This window comes from Tenrec ecaudatus, chromosome X (genome assembly GCF_050624435.1).
Source record: "Tenrec ecaudatus isolate mTenEca1 chromosome X, mTenEca1.hap1, whole genome shotgun sequence".
Classification (NCBI taxonomy): Eukaryota; Metazoa; Chordata; class Mammalia; order Afrosoricida; family Tenrecidae; genus Tenrec; species Tenrec ecaudatus.
The window spans coordinates 28,955,299-28,974,614 of record NC_134548.1 but is presented as its reverse complement, the minus strand read 5'-3'; the positions used below and the strand labels follow the sequence as shown (position 1 = coordinate 28,974,614).

General features: G+C 37.9%; 1 protein-coding gene across 1 annotated transcript in view; it reads right to left on the bottom strand.

Moving 5' to 3' along the window:
* IL1RAPL1 (interleukin 1 receptor accessory protein like 1) overlaps positions 1-19,316 on the bottom strand; it is a 756,675-nt gene that overhangs the window by 348,824 nt on the left and 388,535 nt on the right. The window contains exon 5 of the mRNA XM_075538327.1: positions 4,799-4,873. Coding sequence (XP_075394442.1) covers positions 4,799-4,873 — 75 coding nt within the window. The remainder of the gene's footprint in view (positions 1-4,798; positions 4,874-19,316) is intronic.

Here is a 19,316-nt window from a genome sequence, read left to right as displayed (position 1 = left end):
TTTGTCCACTTATCAAGTCAGACACCTAAAATTTTGTGGTTCCATTATTCTCATCAAACACATTCCTCTAGATGTTAACATATTTGAATCCTTCTTATTTGCTGCGAAACACCAAGGGCTTGTTGTTGCACAAGTCATTGTTTCACAAACACCAAGGGCTTGCTGTTTCACACACTATTTGGATGAAATGATCCAAATGGCAAATCCAAAAGTAAGAGCACTGGTATTCAGCTTCTTCAGTTGTACAGCCTCTAGATTTCTCATTCAGAAAAGGTGGGGACTTGTTTTCTATGGGGCATACACATATCTATTCTTATCACACACTTCTCAGAAAATATGTTCCATATGCCTAGATTGTCTCACCAGCAGACTCTGGACTTTTTTTTTTTTTTACAAAACATAGAATCTAGAAGGTTTCCATTGACCAACTAGATGAGGAACAGGGGAATATAGATAGGAACTACAGAGAGACTATGAAGTCTTTATATTTACAAACGCAGACAGCTGAATAGATGAGATTTAATTGTAGCCATTCAAATCTGTGTAATTTCTTGAGAGAGAGAGAGAGAGAGAGAGAGCAAGAAAGAGAGAGAAGGTAGTGATGCTCAATTTATAAAGATGGAAGTAGAAGGTGTGTGTGTGTGTGTGTGTGTGTGTGTGTGTGTGTGTATGTGATTTTGCTATCCAAGGACACCTTTTCTTCTAAGACCACTGTTGTTACTAAGACATATCTTTTGATTATTTTATTAAATATTAAAAAGTGGTTATGCTCAGTGGAGTGAAATAGTTGACCTTATATACTTCTAGTGACACTTTGTACAAAGTCTCTGGTTAGTATGCTAGAAATCATGAAAAAAGGTACTTTAATAGAAGTCTTTTTTTATCTTTTGAATCCGTCCTGTTGAAGTCATTTCAGAGGTGTGGGAAGAGGGAACTCATAATTAAAGATGTTCATCACATCATTATATATGGTAATCAATATAGATAATTAGAGTTTTTAGCAATAGCTATGGAACTATGGTCCACTCATGTGAAAATCATGTAGTCATTAAAATGGTGTCTTCTGAAAATATTTTGTAAGAAGCAGAAAGCACTTACAGTATAAAGTGTAAGCAGCAACACTATTTTCTGTATTTCCCCAAGATTACTGTAATTAACCTGCATAATAACTATAAAGAGAGTCCTACATTGAAATAAAATGACACCTATAACTTGCTGAATATTTAAGGATAATTTTTAGTACTTTCAGAGTTGGAAAATATATAAAGTTCCAAAGGTAGGAAGGATTTCTACTCTTTGAAAGTCTGGTGTCAAAGGAATATGACACCCTGTGCTCTGGAAGTTTCTAGAAATCGGCTCTTGCCTATTACTGGCAGGTGACAGGCAGATTGGCAGGGCTCTGGCTCAGCAAGACAATGGTGTCTGTCTTTTGATTCCCTTGATTGAAGCTGCCTAAAAGGACTGAGTCTGGCTCAACTCTCTGACTGACCTTCAGAATAGGGCAGTGTGATTTCTGGGCCTTTTGCCCAAGAAAGTGCTGCCCATATATTTGCTGATGGAGGAAAGTTCTTTAAAAGAGGACCAACATTTTATATTTATTACATTAAAAAATAACCCACAGATGGCCCTCGAAATGAAAATGCCTAGCCTTGGCTACACATTGAAATTCAAGCCCATCAATTTACATCTTTTATATGAATTTAGATATTGTTATGTTCTGTTTATATCCCCCATGTACTTCCCCCAAGTCCCGGTAAAATGTTGTGCTTTTCATTTCCCTTGAACCCCTGCAATAAGACAGTTGAATTGATAACTGCCAGACCATTCTCACTTTGGGGCAGATGAAGGAAACGGAAGAGCAGAAGGGCACAGGGAAACAAAGAGAGCAAGAGTGTGAAGTATGGACAGACAATGCCAGAGAAAGACATTTAGTGATGAAGGCAAATCCAAGTGTTCCATAATATGATTTAAGTTCATCTTGATAAATGTTATATATGTGAAAATGAACTGGGGAATAGATGGGTTTACAGTTACCTGAGTCTATTAGATGTGTGTATGACTTAGTTAGGATGTTCAAATTATGAGACCAGAAGGATCTATACTACCTCAAAACCAAAAACCAAATCTGCGTCGATGCCAATTCATCACGATCCTATGTGACAGGGTAGAACTGCCCTTGTGAGCTTCTGGGACTGAATCTCTTCACAGGAGTAGAAAGACTCATCTTTCTCCTGAGAGGCATCTGGTGGTTTCACCTTGCAGTTAGCAGCCCAACAATAATGAATGGGCCATTTGGGCTCCTTGTACCAGCCCAGCTTTGTGTAATTCCTGATGAGTTTTCTTATAACTCATCCAGTAGTCTTACTATCCTCTGAGATCAAATCTTGATTTGGGAGCAGGGTAAGGAAGATCCATAAGCTTTTGGCCAAAGAAACTCAGTTGGAAATTCTCACCTATTTAGAACAGGTACCACTTACAGCTTCCCTACCACTCAGGTAGGTCACCCTTCTAACCCCCACCTCCTTGAGTCTCCCCATTTGTAGCATCAGATCACATTCTGAGCCTGTTGAAACTGATCACTTTGCCCAGTCTGCAAAGGGTAAAAGTGAAATCTCCAAAAGCAAAGCATGTAGATCATAGAAAAGAAATCTGCTTAGGCAACTTGAGATTTCTTGTTTTCTTCACGAATCCTCCCTCTTTTCCTGTACCCTTTCTGGTTCACCTCTTTGAATGTAATAGCAGAAACAGAACTAGCCTGGTAGTTGTTTAAAATCAATGATTTCTCTGAGATTCAAGGCTTAAGGTTAAATTTCCCTACCTAGTAAAAAATTTATACTGCACATTGAGAACAGAAGTCAGGCAAATAAAACAAAAGTTGTTGAAAAGGATCCAAATCCCAGGCTGATGGCTCCAGTTTACTGGGCCACTAAGTAGAACACATGTTCCTTTTGCTATTGATAATTAATAATAATAATAACATGGGGTATTTTCTGGGCCATTTTGATAACCAACAGATTAAAATGTACTCAAAAGAATATAAAGTCAGATAGTTCAATTTGCATAAGTAATGTTCATAATGTCAACTGGGGTTAGTTGGTCTTTACAACTTTGCTCACGAGAAGTAATGTTGACAAAAGAAGAAAAATTAATATATAAAAGCTTTACGAAGATTTCCTCTTTGGAAAAAATCACACTGTAATAGGAGATAGAGAAAAATCTGATTTATTTCCAATTCAGGGATATTAAAAAGCAACCCAACAGACTGCTATTCATCTTAAAAATTATTTTAATTATGTTGTCAAATAAAGAGATACAATTAATTTCATGTTGCCTGTGTTCACAGCAGACAACAGGTACCATGAACGTCTCCTCCTTGGTCCAAGCCATTTGGAGTTTTGCATAACTATTTAGGAATATATCTTGCTAGGAGTTATTGAAACATCTGTACAAGTATGGCCACTCATGAATTTCAACACTTCTTTAGAATATAGCAATAATATGTATCTCAAAATTCAATAGCATGAGTAAACAGATTGAAAGCATTTAATATGTCTGCTCGTTTGTATTCAGCATTGCATGAATGGTACTTGTGAAGTCCTCCATCTCAAAATAACAATAATTATATTACCACTTGCCTATATGTGACATTAATCCAAAGGGCTTGAATTTACCACCAAAGCTGCATATAAATCCCACATGTGTTAATGCCTCAACCTTATCAATTATAAGTGTTTTCAGTGTTAGCAACCCATCAAGCATCACGAAGTTATAAGGTCCCAAACAATCCACACAACTATGTGTATTAAAGCTTCAGATCATTGACTCATGAATACTATTGCTTCTATAATCATGATTTTTCAAATGGATTTTCAATGCTGAAACAAATTTCTATTCTAGGAACTATAAGATCATTGATCGCCTAAGATATGGGCAACTTCTCCTTTGTTGGTTGCATAGAGTAGATGGATTTTCACTGTCCAATGTAAGAAGGGATTCCACATGCCCACAGCATTTAAATTTATACTTCTGGTAAACAATTTTATCAATGCACTTAAAACAAATTCTATTCTGATCAAATTGATGGCACATACATTCATGCTATATTTGAAATAAAATAACACCTCAGAGAATATGATTCAATATTTTTGATACATTTATAATAAATTGGGTGAATTCTTTCATAATGTAGCTAAATCAGACTCAGAAAGTCTATGCACTAAAACAAGTAAATTAGAATGGAGGTTTGTGAAAAACTGCACTTTTAAAAAAAACAAGGTGTATTTTGTCCATGGTATCTTATCCTTAAGCTTATTAGTTCCTTAACCGAAAGACATTTACATTTTATGAACATATTATCCACAACTTAGGAAGCCTAATATCCATTACACTCAATTAGATAAAGATGCTTTTTAGCTTTAATGACAACATTCATTATAATGGATGTGTGCCCTTCCTCTCGATTTTCAGAAATTGCGTTTTAATGGATTAATGGATATTATGATTTGAATGGTTTCATATTGCTTATATTAGAACCAATTCAGGAATTAGAAGATAACATTACAATGCCAGCACTAAACCCTTCATTCTGTCTCATTTCTCAACAACCAGACACGAGGTTTGGCCTTCATATGCCCACCTTAGGATGGCAAGCACAAGGACGGTGTCTCTTTTCTGATTCGGCCACATTTAAATGCACCCAGGCTCTGCACAGCGTATTACACTAGGGGTTGACCGAGACTGATTAAACTGCAGAAGGTATTGAGAAAAGTGCATTAACTAGAATTAAGGAATCACTCACCCAGCTGGGTCTCCTGGATTGTCAGTTTACTTTCCAGCGGATACAAAAGCTTGGGGGGCTTATCAGTCAGAGGGGCTGAAAAATAGTAATAATGCAGAAACATTGTTATGCTCCATGATCTGAAGGATAGAATACAGTTTATTTTCTCAAAGATTTTTCATTCTCCAAGTAGCGTGTCAAAGCACTCTACCAAGTAATGACTTACATATTGCAGGTAGTTCCTTCAGGCAAGCTGAAAAACTATTACTTTGTATGGACTCACATATAATACTTCCATGGTGACAATTGCATGATACCGTTGAATTATAGAATTAGGATTGGTCAATGCTTAAAACCACATGAGTGTGCTTCACCAAATATTTTTAATGTTTGCCTCATTAAATTTTTCCTCCACACATAGCCTCTAAATGTGGTGGCCATTTGACATTAACTAAGTACAACAGCACACGCGCTCATGTATACATAAAAATGCACCTTACACTTGTCATCTCATCCAAACCTGAATCCATTACAATATATGGCATTAATTGCTATTGTAGATGATGCTCTCCTAAATTTAAGCTTCCACACATGTCTTCTTGGTATTCCTGTCATTTACTCAATCCTCAGCCTACAAATGTAAACGTTTGTTGTTAAACTTCCTGAAGATAGGCGGCCGCTATGCATACTTCCCATTGCTAGCTAAAGGAGAGTATAAAAACTTCCATCAAATATCTCTCTTTTGCAAAGCATTCCCAGCCACAGGCACACGCCCTGACTGTATTGCTTTGGTCCCCTGAGACCTGCCACTGCAGTTGACATTCGGTATCAAATAAAGACATGCTCAATTCCGGGTTGCGGAACTCAATGCTTTTGCTGTGAGGATATTTTTCCTCCTTGGCCAGGAAACCATGCCAGTTTGGGTGATAACTAAATGGCTGATATAGAGGACAGTGCCAGAAGCTACCCACACGTCCTCCTTGCAGAGGATTCTAGAATTCCTGCTGGTGCAGCAGCACACTTCCATTTTGTCTACAGAAAACACAGTGTGCAGGTATGGGGTCCCTGATGTCTTAAAAATGGATGGGTTTCAGGAGAGTTAGTTTGCGAGACGCACCTCACATAGGATCCTTGATGTTTTTGTCCATTGCTCGTTGAATGTATTATCTATTCACCTTCATTGCTATTTAAAAAGTGGACAGAGCACAGAGATGGGGAGCAGAGTTGGGAGAGTGGAATGAGATCATTCTTTTTTGACACCTGGTTATCCTTAAATACTCTTATTTCTTGCTGAAATCGATCCTAATCATTTCCTCCTACCAGCTAAATTATCAGCATATTCACAAATGGTTTGCAAAATAATCAACGAAAAAAACTAAAATGTGATGCCATTGAGTTGATATCAACTCATAACAACTCTATAGGTTAAGGTAGAACTGCTTGTATGAGTTTCCAAGACTACAGATCCTTATGGGTAAAGAAAGTCCTGTATTTCTCCCTTGTGGTTTTTCCCTGATGGTTTCAAACTACTGACCGTGCAGTTAGCAGTTCAATGAGTAATCACTACACCACCAGGGTCCACTGTTAATAGATCAAAAAGATAGATTTCTTTAACTATGGTTTTCAAACAATTTTAGTGAAATTCTACACTTTATCTTAGTCAAAAGGCCAAGAAGTGATGCAATTTTAGTGACATTCAAGACCAACTATGATATAAAAAATAACTGGTTGATTCAGTAAATTAACTTTGTAAAGTCTTGTAATAATGTAGTCACATGTAGCTCTGTCAATTGCTGTGTTTTAATAGAACACAGATGAGAGAAATATGATAAAGAAAACTATTTTTGAGGCAGACAATTGTATCTATATATAGCACATTTGTTCAAAAATATAAAGTGGTGTGTTATTTTCCATCTGAATCCACTGAGGGGTAATGCTACATCCTTCAGCTATTTCATATTATTTTCACTAGACAAAATCCAATTTAGCTGAGGAACTCCTTAAAGTTAAGTCATAGACTCAATCAACACTAGATATAGAGAAAATCTGTCCAAGTCTCAAATTCTTGAATTGTTACACCATGTTCCTTAAAGGTCAAGATCCTCACAGAGCCCCTCTGGGCAGGTGAAATGAAAGTGTGGACAAGGAGCAACCCATTGGACTTGGACCTCTACCTTGTGGTGCCCAGTGCCTGTCCTATTTTGACAAAAGTAGCTCTGTTATTATTCATTTTATATAGCAGTATTTAACCCGAGAGATTGAGGAGGAAAATCCAACTCAATTTCGTTGATAATGACTCCCACTATATTGTGCCAGATACAATGATATGGAATATTAAAGTGAATCCATATTTCCCTGCCATTATGCTTTACAACGCTCTATAGTTAAAACTAACAATGAAAATAAAACATCCTGGGCCAATTCAACTCCCTTATTTTAGAGACCAAGCAGCTCATATCCAAAGAGATCAACTAGCTTCCCAAAGTTCTGACTGGACAAACTGCCTAGCAATTCTTCATCATGTGCTGTTTGAAAATTCTGGCAAACAAGTACTGCATAGCACTTCACATAGTCTTTCCTCAAGGTGTATGCAATCTGTTCGGAGAGCAAAAACATGCAACCAAATACCCATAACCTAGAGCAATGTACTCTTGTCGAGCAATCTATCATTTCCAAGTGTCATGTGTTGTTATTATGCAATGGTCGGTAACATCTAGGCACCTTATGTTGTGTGTATGTCCCCTGCCAACATGACAGTTGATAAAAATGACTAGAAACTTTCAGCTGAAGTATTACTTAACACTTTGGCAAAATAGCAGTGAAAAGGGGGGGGTAGGCATTACAACTAAAAAAGACACTACTATACAGTCATTTCAAGGTGATTTTGTTGTCTCAAGCTTAAGGAGATGCACTGAATATTCAATTGTTTAAATGTCCCTGACCCAGGAGAGTGTTTTATAAATATTAGAGAAATTATATTGACAGAGGACAAAGGTGATAAAATACAGTGATGGTTATGAACAATCAAAGCACACACGCACACAAAACCAAAATCCTTTTTAGTTGTCCATGTAACATGGGACTGGCAGAATATTCATCCAAATTACTTGTAATGAAAACACAGCAGAGTTATTAGCATGGGACCATAACTAGACCAACTTATATTTTATAGTCAAAAAATAAGTTGAGTTTGGGGATATGTCTCCTTCTCTCTAAAGCACACACCCATACTCACACCCATCACTGAAAGACTAAAGAGAATCCTATGATATTGACATGAAACACAGAGTGATTTTAAATTCTAATCCAATTTTGTTTACCAAAATAAAACCGTAGAGATGTTTCTCTCACAGTTTTTGCATAAAATATAGCTACATGTCTGCCAACAGAGGTATCCTTGGGCCTCATTTTATTTTTGAAAACATCTTATTGACAAAGTAATATGACCTTTACTGCAAAATATTAGCATGTCTAACTGCACAGAGCCTTGCTGTTGAGTATAAGGGAGTTTATGGGCGCTCCTGTTTCTCCCCAGCTGCCATTTAGAAAAACATTCAGACGGTAGAATACCTGAAGTTTCTTATAGTATTAATTCATTGTCAATGCTAAGATTCCTTAACTTTTCATGATGTAGCTCCTTGCTCTTTCCCTCATTCTATGGATACTTCAGTTATGGAAGAGTAGAAACAAGAATTCCAGTTTCCAAAAATTAAATGACAACAGACATGGCAGTCATCATGAGTCTTCGTAATAGTCTTAATGAAGAGGGGAATGCACGGTATTTATAAGGAGTGGCCTTTCTCTGTTGGCTGGGCAGTTACTACTCTGAAATTTAATTTTAATCCCTCAAGTACTTTGTGATAGTTGCGTAGTCTTTTGTTAATTTGAGACTTCCAAGTGAAGGGGTGGAATTTGGCCTGTCAATCAGGTCACAGCTTGATAACCTCATTTGGAGGCACTAAGGAGATATATAGCTCGCTGGAGGTGGGGCACATGCTCAGTCACTGCTAGACATTCTTGGTGACAAGCACCATGGAAACAGACTGATGGCAGCCAGAGCCTCAGAACTGGAAAAGGCACATGGATACCCCTGCCAGAGCTGAGATGCTTATACCACCACTGGATCTACAAGATAACCCCCCCACCCACTGGCCTATGATTGTCCTGCATTTGGCATCATTGCATGTGTTTTGGGAATCTGAGGAGGAATTTGTAGATTGGTCTTAGACATATGAGCTAATACCAGACTTATGGACTTGATCTGGACTTGGCAGGGATGTTTTCTCAATATTTTATTGCTCTTGTATGTAAAGCTCTTTCTTATACACATATGAGTGTCTTTATGAATTTATTTCTCTAGTCAACATAGACTAACACATACTTCTTGGATGCCTATATTTATCCTATCACAAAATTTGTTCGTTCAATGTTATAGACTGTTTTCAAAATGTATTTCTACCATTGTCTTCATTGATTATTTTTCTTAGATTTTTATGTCAGCACGGGAAAGATGGCAGAGAAATATGGACAACATAAACACAGAGAGACCCACATTGGTGCAATGATAATGCACAGATGCACACAACTAATTAACCCATCTTAGCAAAGGAAGACCACATCACCAAGAGACATCTGGTGAATCCATGCCCTTGAAAGGAGGCTCAGTTCATTTCTGTCACCCCATGTGACTAATGGTTGCTTTCTTGATTTCAGACATTGGAGAAGTTACTTAACCTATCTGAGTCTTTCTTCTGATATAAAAGAAAAATGAAGCCTGAGGAATTTTCCCTTTAAATTTTTCATGAGAATTAAGTAGTACAACCGATAAGCGTCTGAATCTAGTAGGTGAGAAATAAATGTATTCTAATGATAGTTACCAAAGTTTGGAACTTTAAACATTTCGCATTCTATGTGATTTGTTTAGGAAAAATAAGACAATGTAAAATACTGCACTGGATTCTGAACTTGACATTATGAATTGTAAATACTATTCATAATAGGCTCCCTCACTGGGAAACCCATCTACAAGAATGCAATACAACCCAATGAAACACTATGCATCCCTAAAAAGCAATGATGCAACCAGGAAGCACTTCGTGGCATGGCTGGACATAGGGAGCATTATACAGAGTGAAATTAGTCAGTCGCCAGAGGAAAAATATTATATGATATCACTGTTAAAAAGAGAGAAAAATTTTCATACTAAACTGAACTGACATTGGCAGTTACCAAGAAAGGGAGGGAAAGGGAGGGAAAATTAGCCAATAAGGTGAAGATAGTAATCTATAAGAGAGAAAGGAGAAATCATAGGAGGTGATAAGGGTAAGCTAATGGGAGTTTGATGGGCAGCTTCATTGTTGCATACAATATAGTTTATCTGAAATGTCAACCTCCACTTAACTCACAATTTTTAAAAAATTATCTTAAAAAAACCGTGCAATACAACAAACATATTTTGAAGACTTTTAATTATTCAAGCCACTATATTAGGATTGTCAAGGACTTAGAGTTGAACAAAATATAAATTTGACCCCCCAGGAACTTGCAGACTTGATAAATAATTACCATACAGTTTAACAATTCAATTCTAAGGGATTTAGATCACATACCCACAAATCATAAGTGCTTTATTAGAAATAAAGGGAAGGAGACATGGAGCCTCCATAATGATGGTCAGAGAGGAAAGCATGTGTATGGTGCAAGGAGTTGAGTGCTATCACCATGGAGAATTTATCACCTCATTAAAGTCTACCAAAATTGGTCACCAAATAATATTTAGCAATTTATGCAGTTGACATTAAGACATGTTTTGTGTTTTTTCACAAATTGTATTATTACAAGTCTGGGTTTGCTTGTTTAGTGCATGCGTGTTGAACTCAAAAGAGTTGACTGTTTCTCAGCAAGCCAAGAAAATTTAGTTCGTCCACGAATTCTCAACCTCTGAATGAATGGAATGGGATTTCCATCTGTTCTTCTTTCTTTGGCCAGCAATATATTATTTGTTTCTAATAATCAGAACTGTAATATGTAGATACCATCAGACTATCATTGGGAAAAAAAAGGAACTGAGAGGAGAAAATCCCACATATATGGGTAAAAAAGAAAAAAAATAAAGAAAGGGATCACTCTCGCCTTCACCTCCCACAGTTATATCTAACGCCTTGTGTATGGGCAAGGCAGGATCCCTGCTTTTTTTTGCAAGTAACTTTTGTGACTCAGAATCACAGAACCTCAACAACCTCAAAAGGGGAGAAATGCCAAAGCAACTGAGTAGAGAAGACCAGGGATCGTGGTTGATTAATAAACTAACCACTCTGCATGAGAGCCTTCTTTTAAGGGTCATGTCAATGCAACAGAGAAACACTCCCATGAATGCAACTCTTAATATAGTTATCAAAATTCATGTATTCAGAGAAATCAAGGAATTCATTTGACTAACTTTGATGCTTCATATTTTATTCATGGCATTTGATAAGTGATGCTTGTAGTGAAAAGAAAACACATACATTCAATCACTCATTCAACAAAATGTTTATTAAGCACCTCCTCTCTGGGAGGCACTTGCTCTAGCCACTAGGGAGTATAACAGTGCACAAGACTCACAAATGCCTACTCTCCTGGGGTTTGCATTCTAGAAAGGCAGATGGGAAATAAACATACAAATAATCACACCCATAACAAAATGTTAGTTGGTTATATGTGAAAGTTTTATAAAAAATACAAAGCAAATATGAAGCTAGAGGCAAATCCAATTATTTTTAAAAAGAAATTCAGGAAAAGGAATCTTTGCTCTGAAGATTATTTAAAATGAATGCGTGAAGGGAGGAAAAATGCTATTTGAATAACTGGGAGTTGAGGGGTGGGGTGTGTTTGCATGTGTATGCCAGGCAGAGGAAGGCACACGAAAAAAGACAGCAAAATGGTAGTGTAATTGGTCTGGCTGAGGAATGGGACAGAAGGACAAGTAGAACACGGGTTCTGTTCTAAGTATAAATAGATGGCCTTGGAGGTTTTGAGAAGGAGTTGTACTGATAACATTTACATGGCAGAAGTATCATTTGGCTACTTTGGAGTTCGGGTCTGGGAGGCTGGTATGATGGGAAGAAGTGAGGCACACGCCTGTAGGTGGGAAAGTCAGCTAGGATTGGCTATTGAGACAATTGACTGGAGGAAGATGGGTGCGATGGTGTTGGTGTTGGAAGAGATAAGAGTTCCATCCTTCTTCCTCATCCTCATTTTTTAACATATCTATTTGGTAAGTTGATCAAAAGAGATTTATTTATGGACTGGATGTGGAATGTAATGCAAAACCATGAGTTTTGAGGGATTCCCCCTTTGAGGCTTGATCAGATTTATGAATAAAGGTGTCCTTTTGTGATATCAGAGGTAAAGCAGGGTAGAGTTTGATCTGTGTGGATATATATCAGGAGAGACCAGTCCCTGGAGAAGGACAAAATGCTTGGTAAAGTCGAAGAGCAGCGAAAATGAGGACAGCTCTCAATGAGATGAATTGACAGAGAGGCTGCCACAGCAGGTTCCAGCATAGACCAATGGTGAGGATGGTACAGGACCGGGCGAAGTTTCCTTTTGTAGTGCACAGCATCCATCGCTATGGGTGGGGACAGACTCTAGGGCACCTAGCAGTGACAACAAAACAAAGAGGACGTTTCTATTGGCGTCTTTACGTATAGAAGATAAAGGATTGTATTATTGAAGAATGCAGCTCTTGAGTAGCAGCTCCTCACCAGCATGTGGCCTCCCAAGGAATCTAGGATCCAGGGTCACATTTCAGGCTCAGTATACTTATTGTGAGATACAGTTGGGTTAAACGCTAAGATCTTTTGCTTTTACATCCTAAGAGGGGAAAAACAGGAGAGAAAAAAAAAAGGACACCCCTCCACTCACTTTATTTTGTGAATGAAATCAGAGCCAGTCACACTTATTAAAGACATAAAGAAAAATTCGCCTGTACTCCCACAATTCATTGCTATGTGTAGCATAACCCCTTGGGAAATTGAAAAGCATTATATTAAAGCAGTATCTTGTTGATTTTTAATATTTACTATGAAGTAATGCTTTAGCATAGGAATAATGGGATTGACAGTTGATCTTTTTCCAAAAACCTAATAAACTTTCCAATAATGTAGAGACTCTGTTCATTGAGTATCTGTTCTCAACATAGAATAATTCAAGAATATTGCTGAACCTAGTCTATACTGCTATAACTTCCTTTTTCCATCGACTAAATTAATTATACTCTCAACAGAATTACCTTATACCCCAGAGGGATGGTTGATAATGTTCTCTGTCAAAATATGGTAATGAGACCTCTAAAGTGAACCAGAGATGAATATAAACCATGGATGTGTGGAGGCATTTTTGGACCTACAGTTAATTCTATCCCCACTCTATTAACAAGTAGTTCTTACGACATGGCCCTGTGTGATGCATGCCTTTATGAAGAGATAACTCAAGATATGAATGCTACAGCAAAGTGTGGTGAAGAAAGTAATTGGTGCCCAGCTATACACAGGAATAGTTCTTGGGGTCTCAAAGGCTTGTCTTCAAATAAGCAGCCATCTAAGTGAAACATCAACTAAGTCCATATGGAAGCAAACCTGTCTGGGTGATTCAAGGATAATAAATAATAACATTTAAATCGAAAGGAGGAAATGGCTTCAGAGTTTAAATTTCAAAAACTAGATCTGATTTTTAGAAGATTATGGATGACATTGGGATTCTGAAATCCATTTGTAGGCTCCATACATGGATTAAGCCTTTTGTTAACCCCCTCTAATGATCATCGAGAGATGTGAATAGCCTGGGTATCAGAAAGAGTATTGTAAACTAAATCATGGCAGATGTAATTAGGTTAAAATGTAATACCTACTCATTTGATATCACTTTAAATCTAGTAAATTTGTTCTAGCTAAGGTTTCCTGGTTTTGAAAAAAATATATATTTAGGTCATTTCTCAGGTTCATTTTGTGATGGTTTTATATATATATATTTATATATATATATCAGTATATGAAATTCAGGATGGTTAAATCTATAGAGACAGTAACTGGATCCACGGCTTATTAGGGATAAAATACAGGAGGGTGGAGGGAAATTGGGAGTTAAGAATGAATACTAAAAGGTAGAGAATGTTCTAAAATTGATTGTAGTGATGAATATACCAATCTTTTTAATGTGACTGAACTATGGCAGTTTTATGTGAATTAAATGTCAAGAAAACGATTTAAAATAATGTTGCTGGGAATGAAAATCAGCATGGCACTAAGGTCAGAGTTCGGGTTCTCTATTCAATAGTCAAGCTCTATAGTTACCCTTTAAATATCCAGTTCTATTATATAACCCCCTGCTTGCCCCACTCAGACTCTCCGAGGATCTGAGAACTCATTACATCACCTGCTAGCCCCTGGTTTGGAACTGAATGAACTGAGACATGCATGAAGAGTCAGCAGGAGAGAGCAAGGGTCGAGGCAGCATAAATAAAGGTGGTTTTGATTTTTTAAATTGTATTTTGAAAATAATTATTACAGTATATTTTGCATAAATGTTGTGGAGATGATTCTCAACTGATTGCATGACTGATTTCAACTCTTTTAAATAAATTTGAACGTGTACTCAAAGCTAAAGCAAAATATGGTGAGAAAAAGGAAACAATATATAATTATCAAGAGAAATGGTGATGAATCTTAGGAAAGGATGCTGATTGATATAATAGCTACAATCAAGTAGGTGAGTATGCCAAATACTGTTTTCACTTGTGTTGATAGGCATGAAAAAAATTAGCGGTCACCAATTAGCTTCTAGAAACCATAACTAATTCCCAGAAATTATATGCCCTGGGAGAAAAGTATCCCTTCTCTAACAATGACAAAGCAAAAAATCACAATACCATATTATTTTTTCATTTTGTACAAGTTGATGAAACATTTTTCAGAAATGAAAACTGATAGATTCCAGAGAATTTGGATATGCATATTTTTAAAATTATGTAATAGACAAAAGACACCATGTTTCTGTTGAAAATAAGGACTTTGCACCCTCACCTCAGAAGAATTTATTTCAAAGAATCAGCAGCTCTGGGAAGAGGGACATATCTGATTGGAGCACATGGGAGCAGATAAAGGGGGAGGAGGAGAGAGTGGAGCACATCCTTGCCTACCAGGCCTTGAGGACAATGTTCTCCATTAGAGCAGCCAGTCCACAGAGAGGACCATATAGCTGGCCCCACTATGAGACATGACACCCCTCATTGACCCATGGCCCTACAGGGGACAACACAGGAAACACAGTGTGGGAATTTCACCTGATCTGATCCCACCACACCCAGGCAAAACACTAAGGGGGTGCAACAGAACAGCAAGGGAAAAGAGCGATGAGTTCCCCAGGGAATGCTGAAGGCGGACTTTGGGGCCAGCGAGTGGTGCCCCAACAGACTGGACTGGAAAACACTCCTAAAGGGCAACAAATAGTCCTTGAACTAACTACAAGCTTTTCTTTCTTGTGCTTTGTTTTGTCTTTTGTCATTAGTTTATTGTTGCCGTTGTTTTGTTGTATATTGTTGCTTGGTTTTGCTCTGTTTTGTTTTTGTGCATGCTATTATCTCTGCAAGTCTGTCTAAATAAGATAGGCTGGATGAACAATCTGGAGGAGAAAAAAAAGGGACCAACAGTTCCAGGGGGCCATGGAAGAGGGGGAGGTGTGGGGAAAGGTAGTGCTGTTAAGAAGCCCAGGGACAAGGGAACAACAAGTGATCCATAGCAGTAGTGAGGAGGGTGTAGAAGGCCTGGTAGGGTGTGATCAAGGGTAATGTAACCAAGAGGAAGTATTGAAACCCAAATGAAGACTGATCATGATAGTGCGACAAAAGGAAAGTCAAAGGAAATAGAGGAAAGAGGTAGGAGGCAAAGGGCATTTATAGAGGTCTAAATAAAGGCATGTACATATGCAAATATATATATATATATATATATATATGGATTGGGAAATAGAACTATGTGCATATATTTATAGGTTTAGTATTAAGGTAGCAGAAGAACATTGGGCCTCCAGTCAAGTACTCCCTCAATGCAAGAATACTTTCTTATATTAAATTGGCATTCTGTAATGCTCACCTTCCTGACACAACCACTGAAGACAAAGTGAATGAATAAGCAAATGTGGTGGAGAAAGCTGATGGTGCCCAGCTATCAAAAGATATAGCATCTGGGGTCTTAAAGGCTTGAAGGTAAACAAGCGGCCATCTAGCTCAGAAGCAACAAAGCCCACATGGAAGAAGCACACCAGCCTGGGTGATCATGAAGTGTCAAAGGATCAGGTATCAGGCATCATCAGAACAAAAAAATCTTACCATAGAAGAAAGAGAGGGAGAGTGGGGAGTGGAAACACAAAGCGCATTTATAGGCCACTGGACACCCCTTTACAGAAGAGTTTCCGGGAGGAGACGAGCCAGTCAGGGTGAGATGTAGCAATGATGAAACATACAACTTTCCTCTAGTTCTTAAGTGCTTCCTCTTCCCCCACTATCATGATTCCAATTCTACCTTACAAATCTGGCTAGACCAGAGTATGTACACTAGTACAGACAGCAACTGGAAATGCAGGGAATCCAGGGTGGATGATCCCTTCAGGACCAGTGGTGTGAGTGGCAATACTGGGAGGGTTGTGGGATGGTGAGTTGGAAAGGGGGACCCAATTACAAGGATCTACATGTGACCTCCTCCCTGGGAGACAACAGAAAATTGGGTGAAGAGAGACGTCGGACAGCGAAAGATATGACAAAATAATAATTTATAAATTATCAGGCGGGAGGGGGGAATGGGGAGGGGGGGAAATGAGGACCTGATGCCAGAGGCTTAAGTGGAGAGCAAATCTTTTGAGAATGATGAAGGCAATGAATATACAAATGTGCTTTACGCAATGGATGTATGTATGGATTGTGATAAGAGTTTTATGAGCCCCTAATAAAATGATTTTTTAAAAGTAAGGACTTTTTAATTCTCTGCTTAGTTGGGATAGTGTCACAGTATATATATTAAAAACAAAGAAACAAACAAACAAAAAACCCATCAGAACAACAAATTCACTGTAATGGAGTCAACGCTGTTGCATTGTGAATATTCCTGTGGGTTTCTGAGACTGTGACTGTAGATGGGAATAGAAAGCCCACTTTTTCTCCCATGGAGTGGTTTTGAACTACTGACAAGGTGAATCTCAGCCTAACACATAGCCACTACCCCACCAGAGAAACTGTTATAGTATAGAGTAATTTACTGACCATCAAGATCATATTGAGTTGGGTGAATTATAATTCTACTTTAATGTAGGCGGCCTTGTGATTTATCGGCCTTCTATTCGTGACTCAGAAATGTGCAAAATTACACATTGGCATATCTTTAATAAAGTGGTTCTTGACTGGAGTTGCCACATCTGGGGTCAGGGGATGGGGGTTGATGTGATAAGCATCTGTTGAGTAGAGGACAGAGACACTGCTAAATATCGTATAATGCACTGTATTGCACCCCAACCTTGTGGCCATAAGAAATCATTATCTGATACCAAATTTTAATAGTGCTCAAGTTGAAAACCCCTGATCTAAGATAGCTATGCCTGAAAAGTTTCATTATCTACCTTTCAAGCTTGAATTTGATTTAGAAAGCATAATAATCCTTCTTTGTGGGAAGCTTAGAACAAGTCTAATGAAAGAATTAGAATGCTAGGCTGACAGACTTGTAGATAAACTGGGGTCCATTTTGAGGGCCCTGAGAAACTACTCTGAGTGGTCAAGAGATGATGAGAAAAGACTCAACAGAAACAAGTGAAACACTAAAAATGCAACATCAGGTAGGAAAAGTTACCACAGGACTCAGAGTGGAAAACAGTATTAAAGAATTAAAGGGCACAGTGTAACGGGATGCAAGTGTAGAGTGGTAGGGAGACCAAATAGCGAGGAGTAGTAATGGTCAAGAAGACACTTAGTAAGTCCACACATGGAGCCAATAATTTGTTATAAAATATCTCAGTGTGGGCCCATAAACAATCATCCCTTCTTAAACTCAGATTAACAGCTTCTCTCAGGTTCCAAAACTAGGGGGGAGTTGTACAAACGATCTCTAGGTAATAGAAATGAAAGATGAAAGAATTCAAAGAAAGCCTGAAATGCAATTCATCATGTATACAAAGACATGCCAACGAACCGGCCTCTGTGTCTTGGCTGCTGTTCCTTCTCCTCCTCCTCTACCTCATTCTTCTTTTTCACTTAGCACTCTTCTATTCCCACGTAGGAAAATTATCAGAAAGTTACATAATGGAAAATGATGCAGCCGTCTAGGAATATCCTACAGTTCACTGTGAAGAATACAGTGTCTTGTAGCCTGAATAGATGGAATTAGGAAAAATCTACCCACAAAATGTCTGAAACAAATTGTCCAGTTTGGTATTTGTGAAAAATATTTTTATGTAAGACTTTCATAATTATGTTCTATGAGACTGATACTGATTTGGTAAACATCTACATGAGTAACACATATATACAGACTGTTTTCCTAACTACCCAGTCCAAGTTTTCTATGATCTGCTAGGTATATTTGTCGACATGTCCTATTAGCACTGAACATTTTAATTAATAGTATAGTGGAACTCCTTGGGAAAGGATATGTCCTAAAGTGAACTGTTATATTGGGATCTTCTTGTCTATAAATCAGTTCCTCCTTTTGACTACCTTGCTCAAAAATGGCTTTACCAAGTCTTCCGGTTGCACAAGTATGATATTTTATAGTCAACTTTGGTATCTCTGCCCTTGCTTCGTTGCCCAGGTGTCTCTAATATGTGTCTCTTCCTTTTCAATTCAAATACTACCAGCAAAGTTCAGACCCATAGGCACTTTCATCTCAACTGCCTCCCAACTTATGTCGTTTTCTCCCGGCTTCCTTTTCGATAGCAGGAATAATCTTTCAAAAGCACAAACCTCACTCATCAGTGCTTGGCAGGTATTCACTTCACTGATTTTTCGTTACTTTATCTGACACCCATGGTGTCACTTAATCTGATCAAAATCAACTTTCATGCTTTATTTCTTATTACTCAACTACATGTAAGAACTGTACTATTTGTCATAACATAACATGCATGGTAGGCTGTTTTCATACTTCGACAGTTTTCTATGTTCCTTTGAAGGAGCACAGGAAGTACAAAAGCTATGCACTTAACTACCAGTCAAATTGCTGTCTGTGAGAATATATCTCTCGATTCTGCATGACAGAAGACCTGGCAATCTATTTCCATAGCCTACTATCATATGCAGCTACTATGAGTCAGATGACACACAATGACAACTTACACACAATGACTCCATGACACACAATGACAACTTACTTGGAAACCTATTTTCTCTTGCCTACTAAACCTCAACTTGCTTATCAGATCCATTTCAAAGCTGCTTCCCTCAAGAAGAATTGCATTACCTACATAACTACATGTGATTGCTTTTTCCTCCTGAGTCCACAAAGCCCTTGTGTTCTCAAAG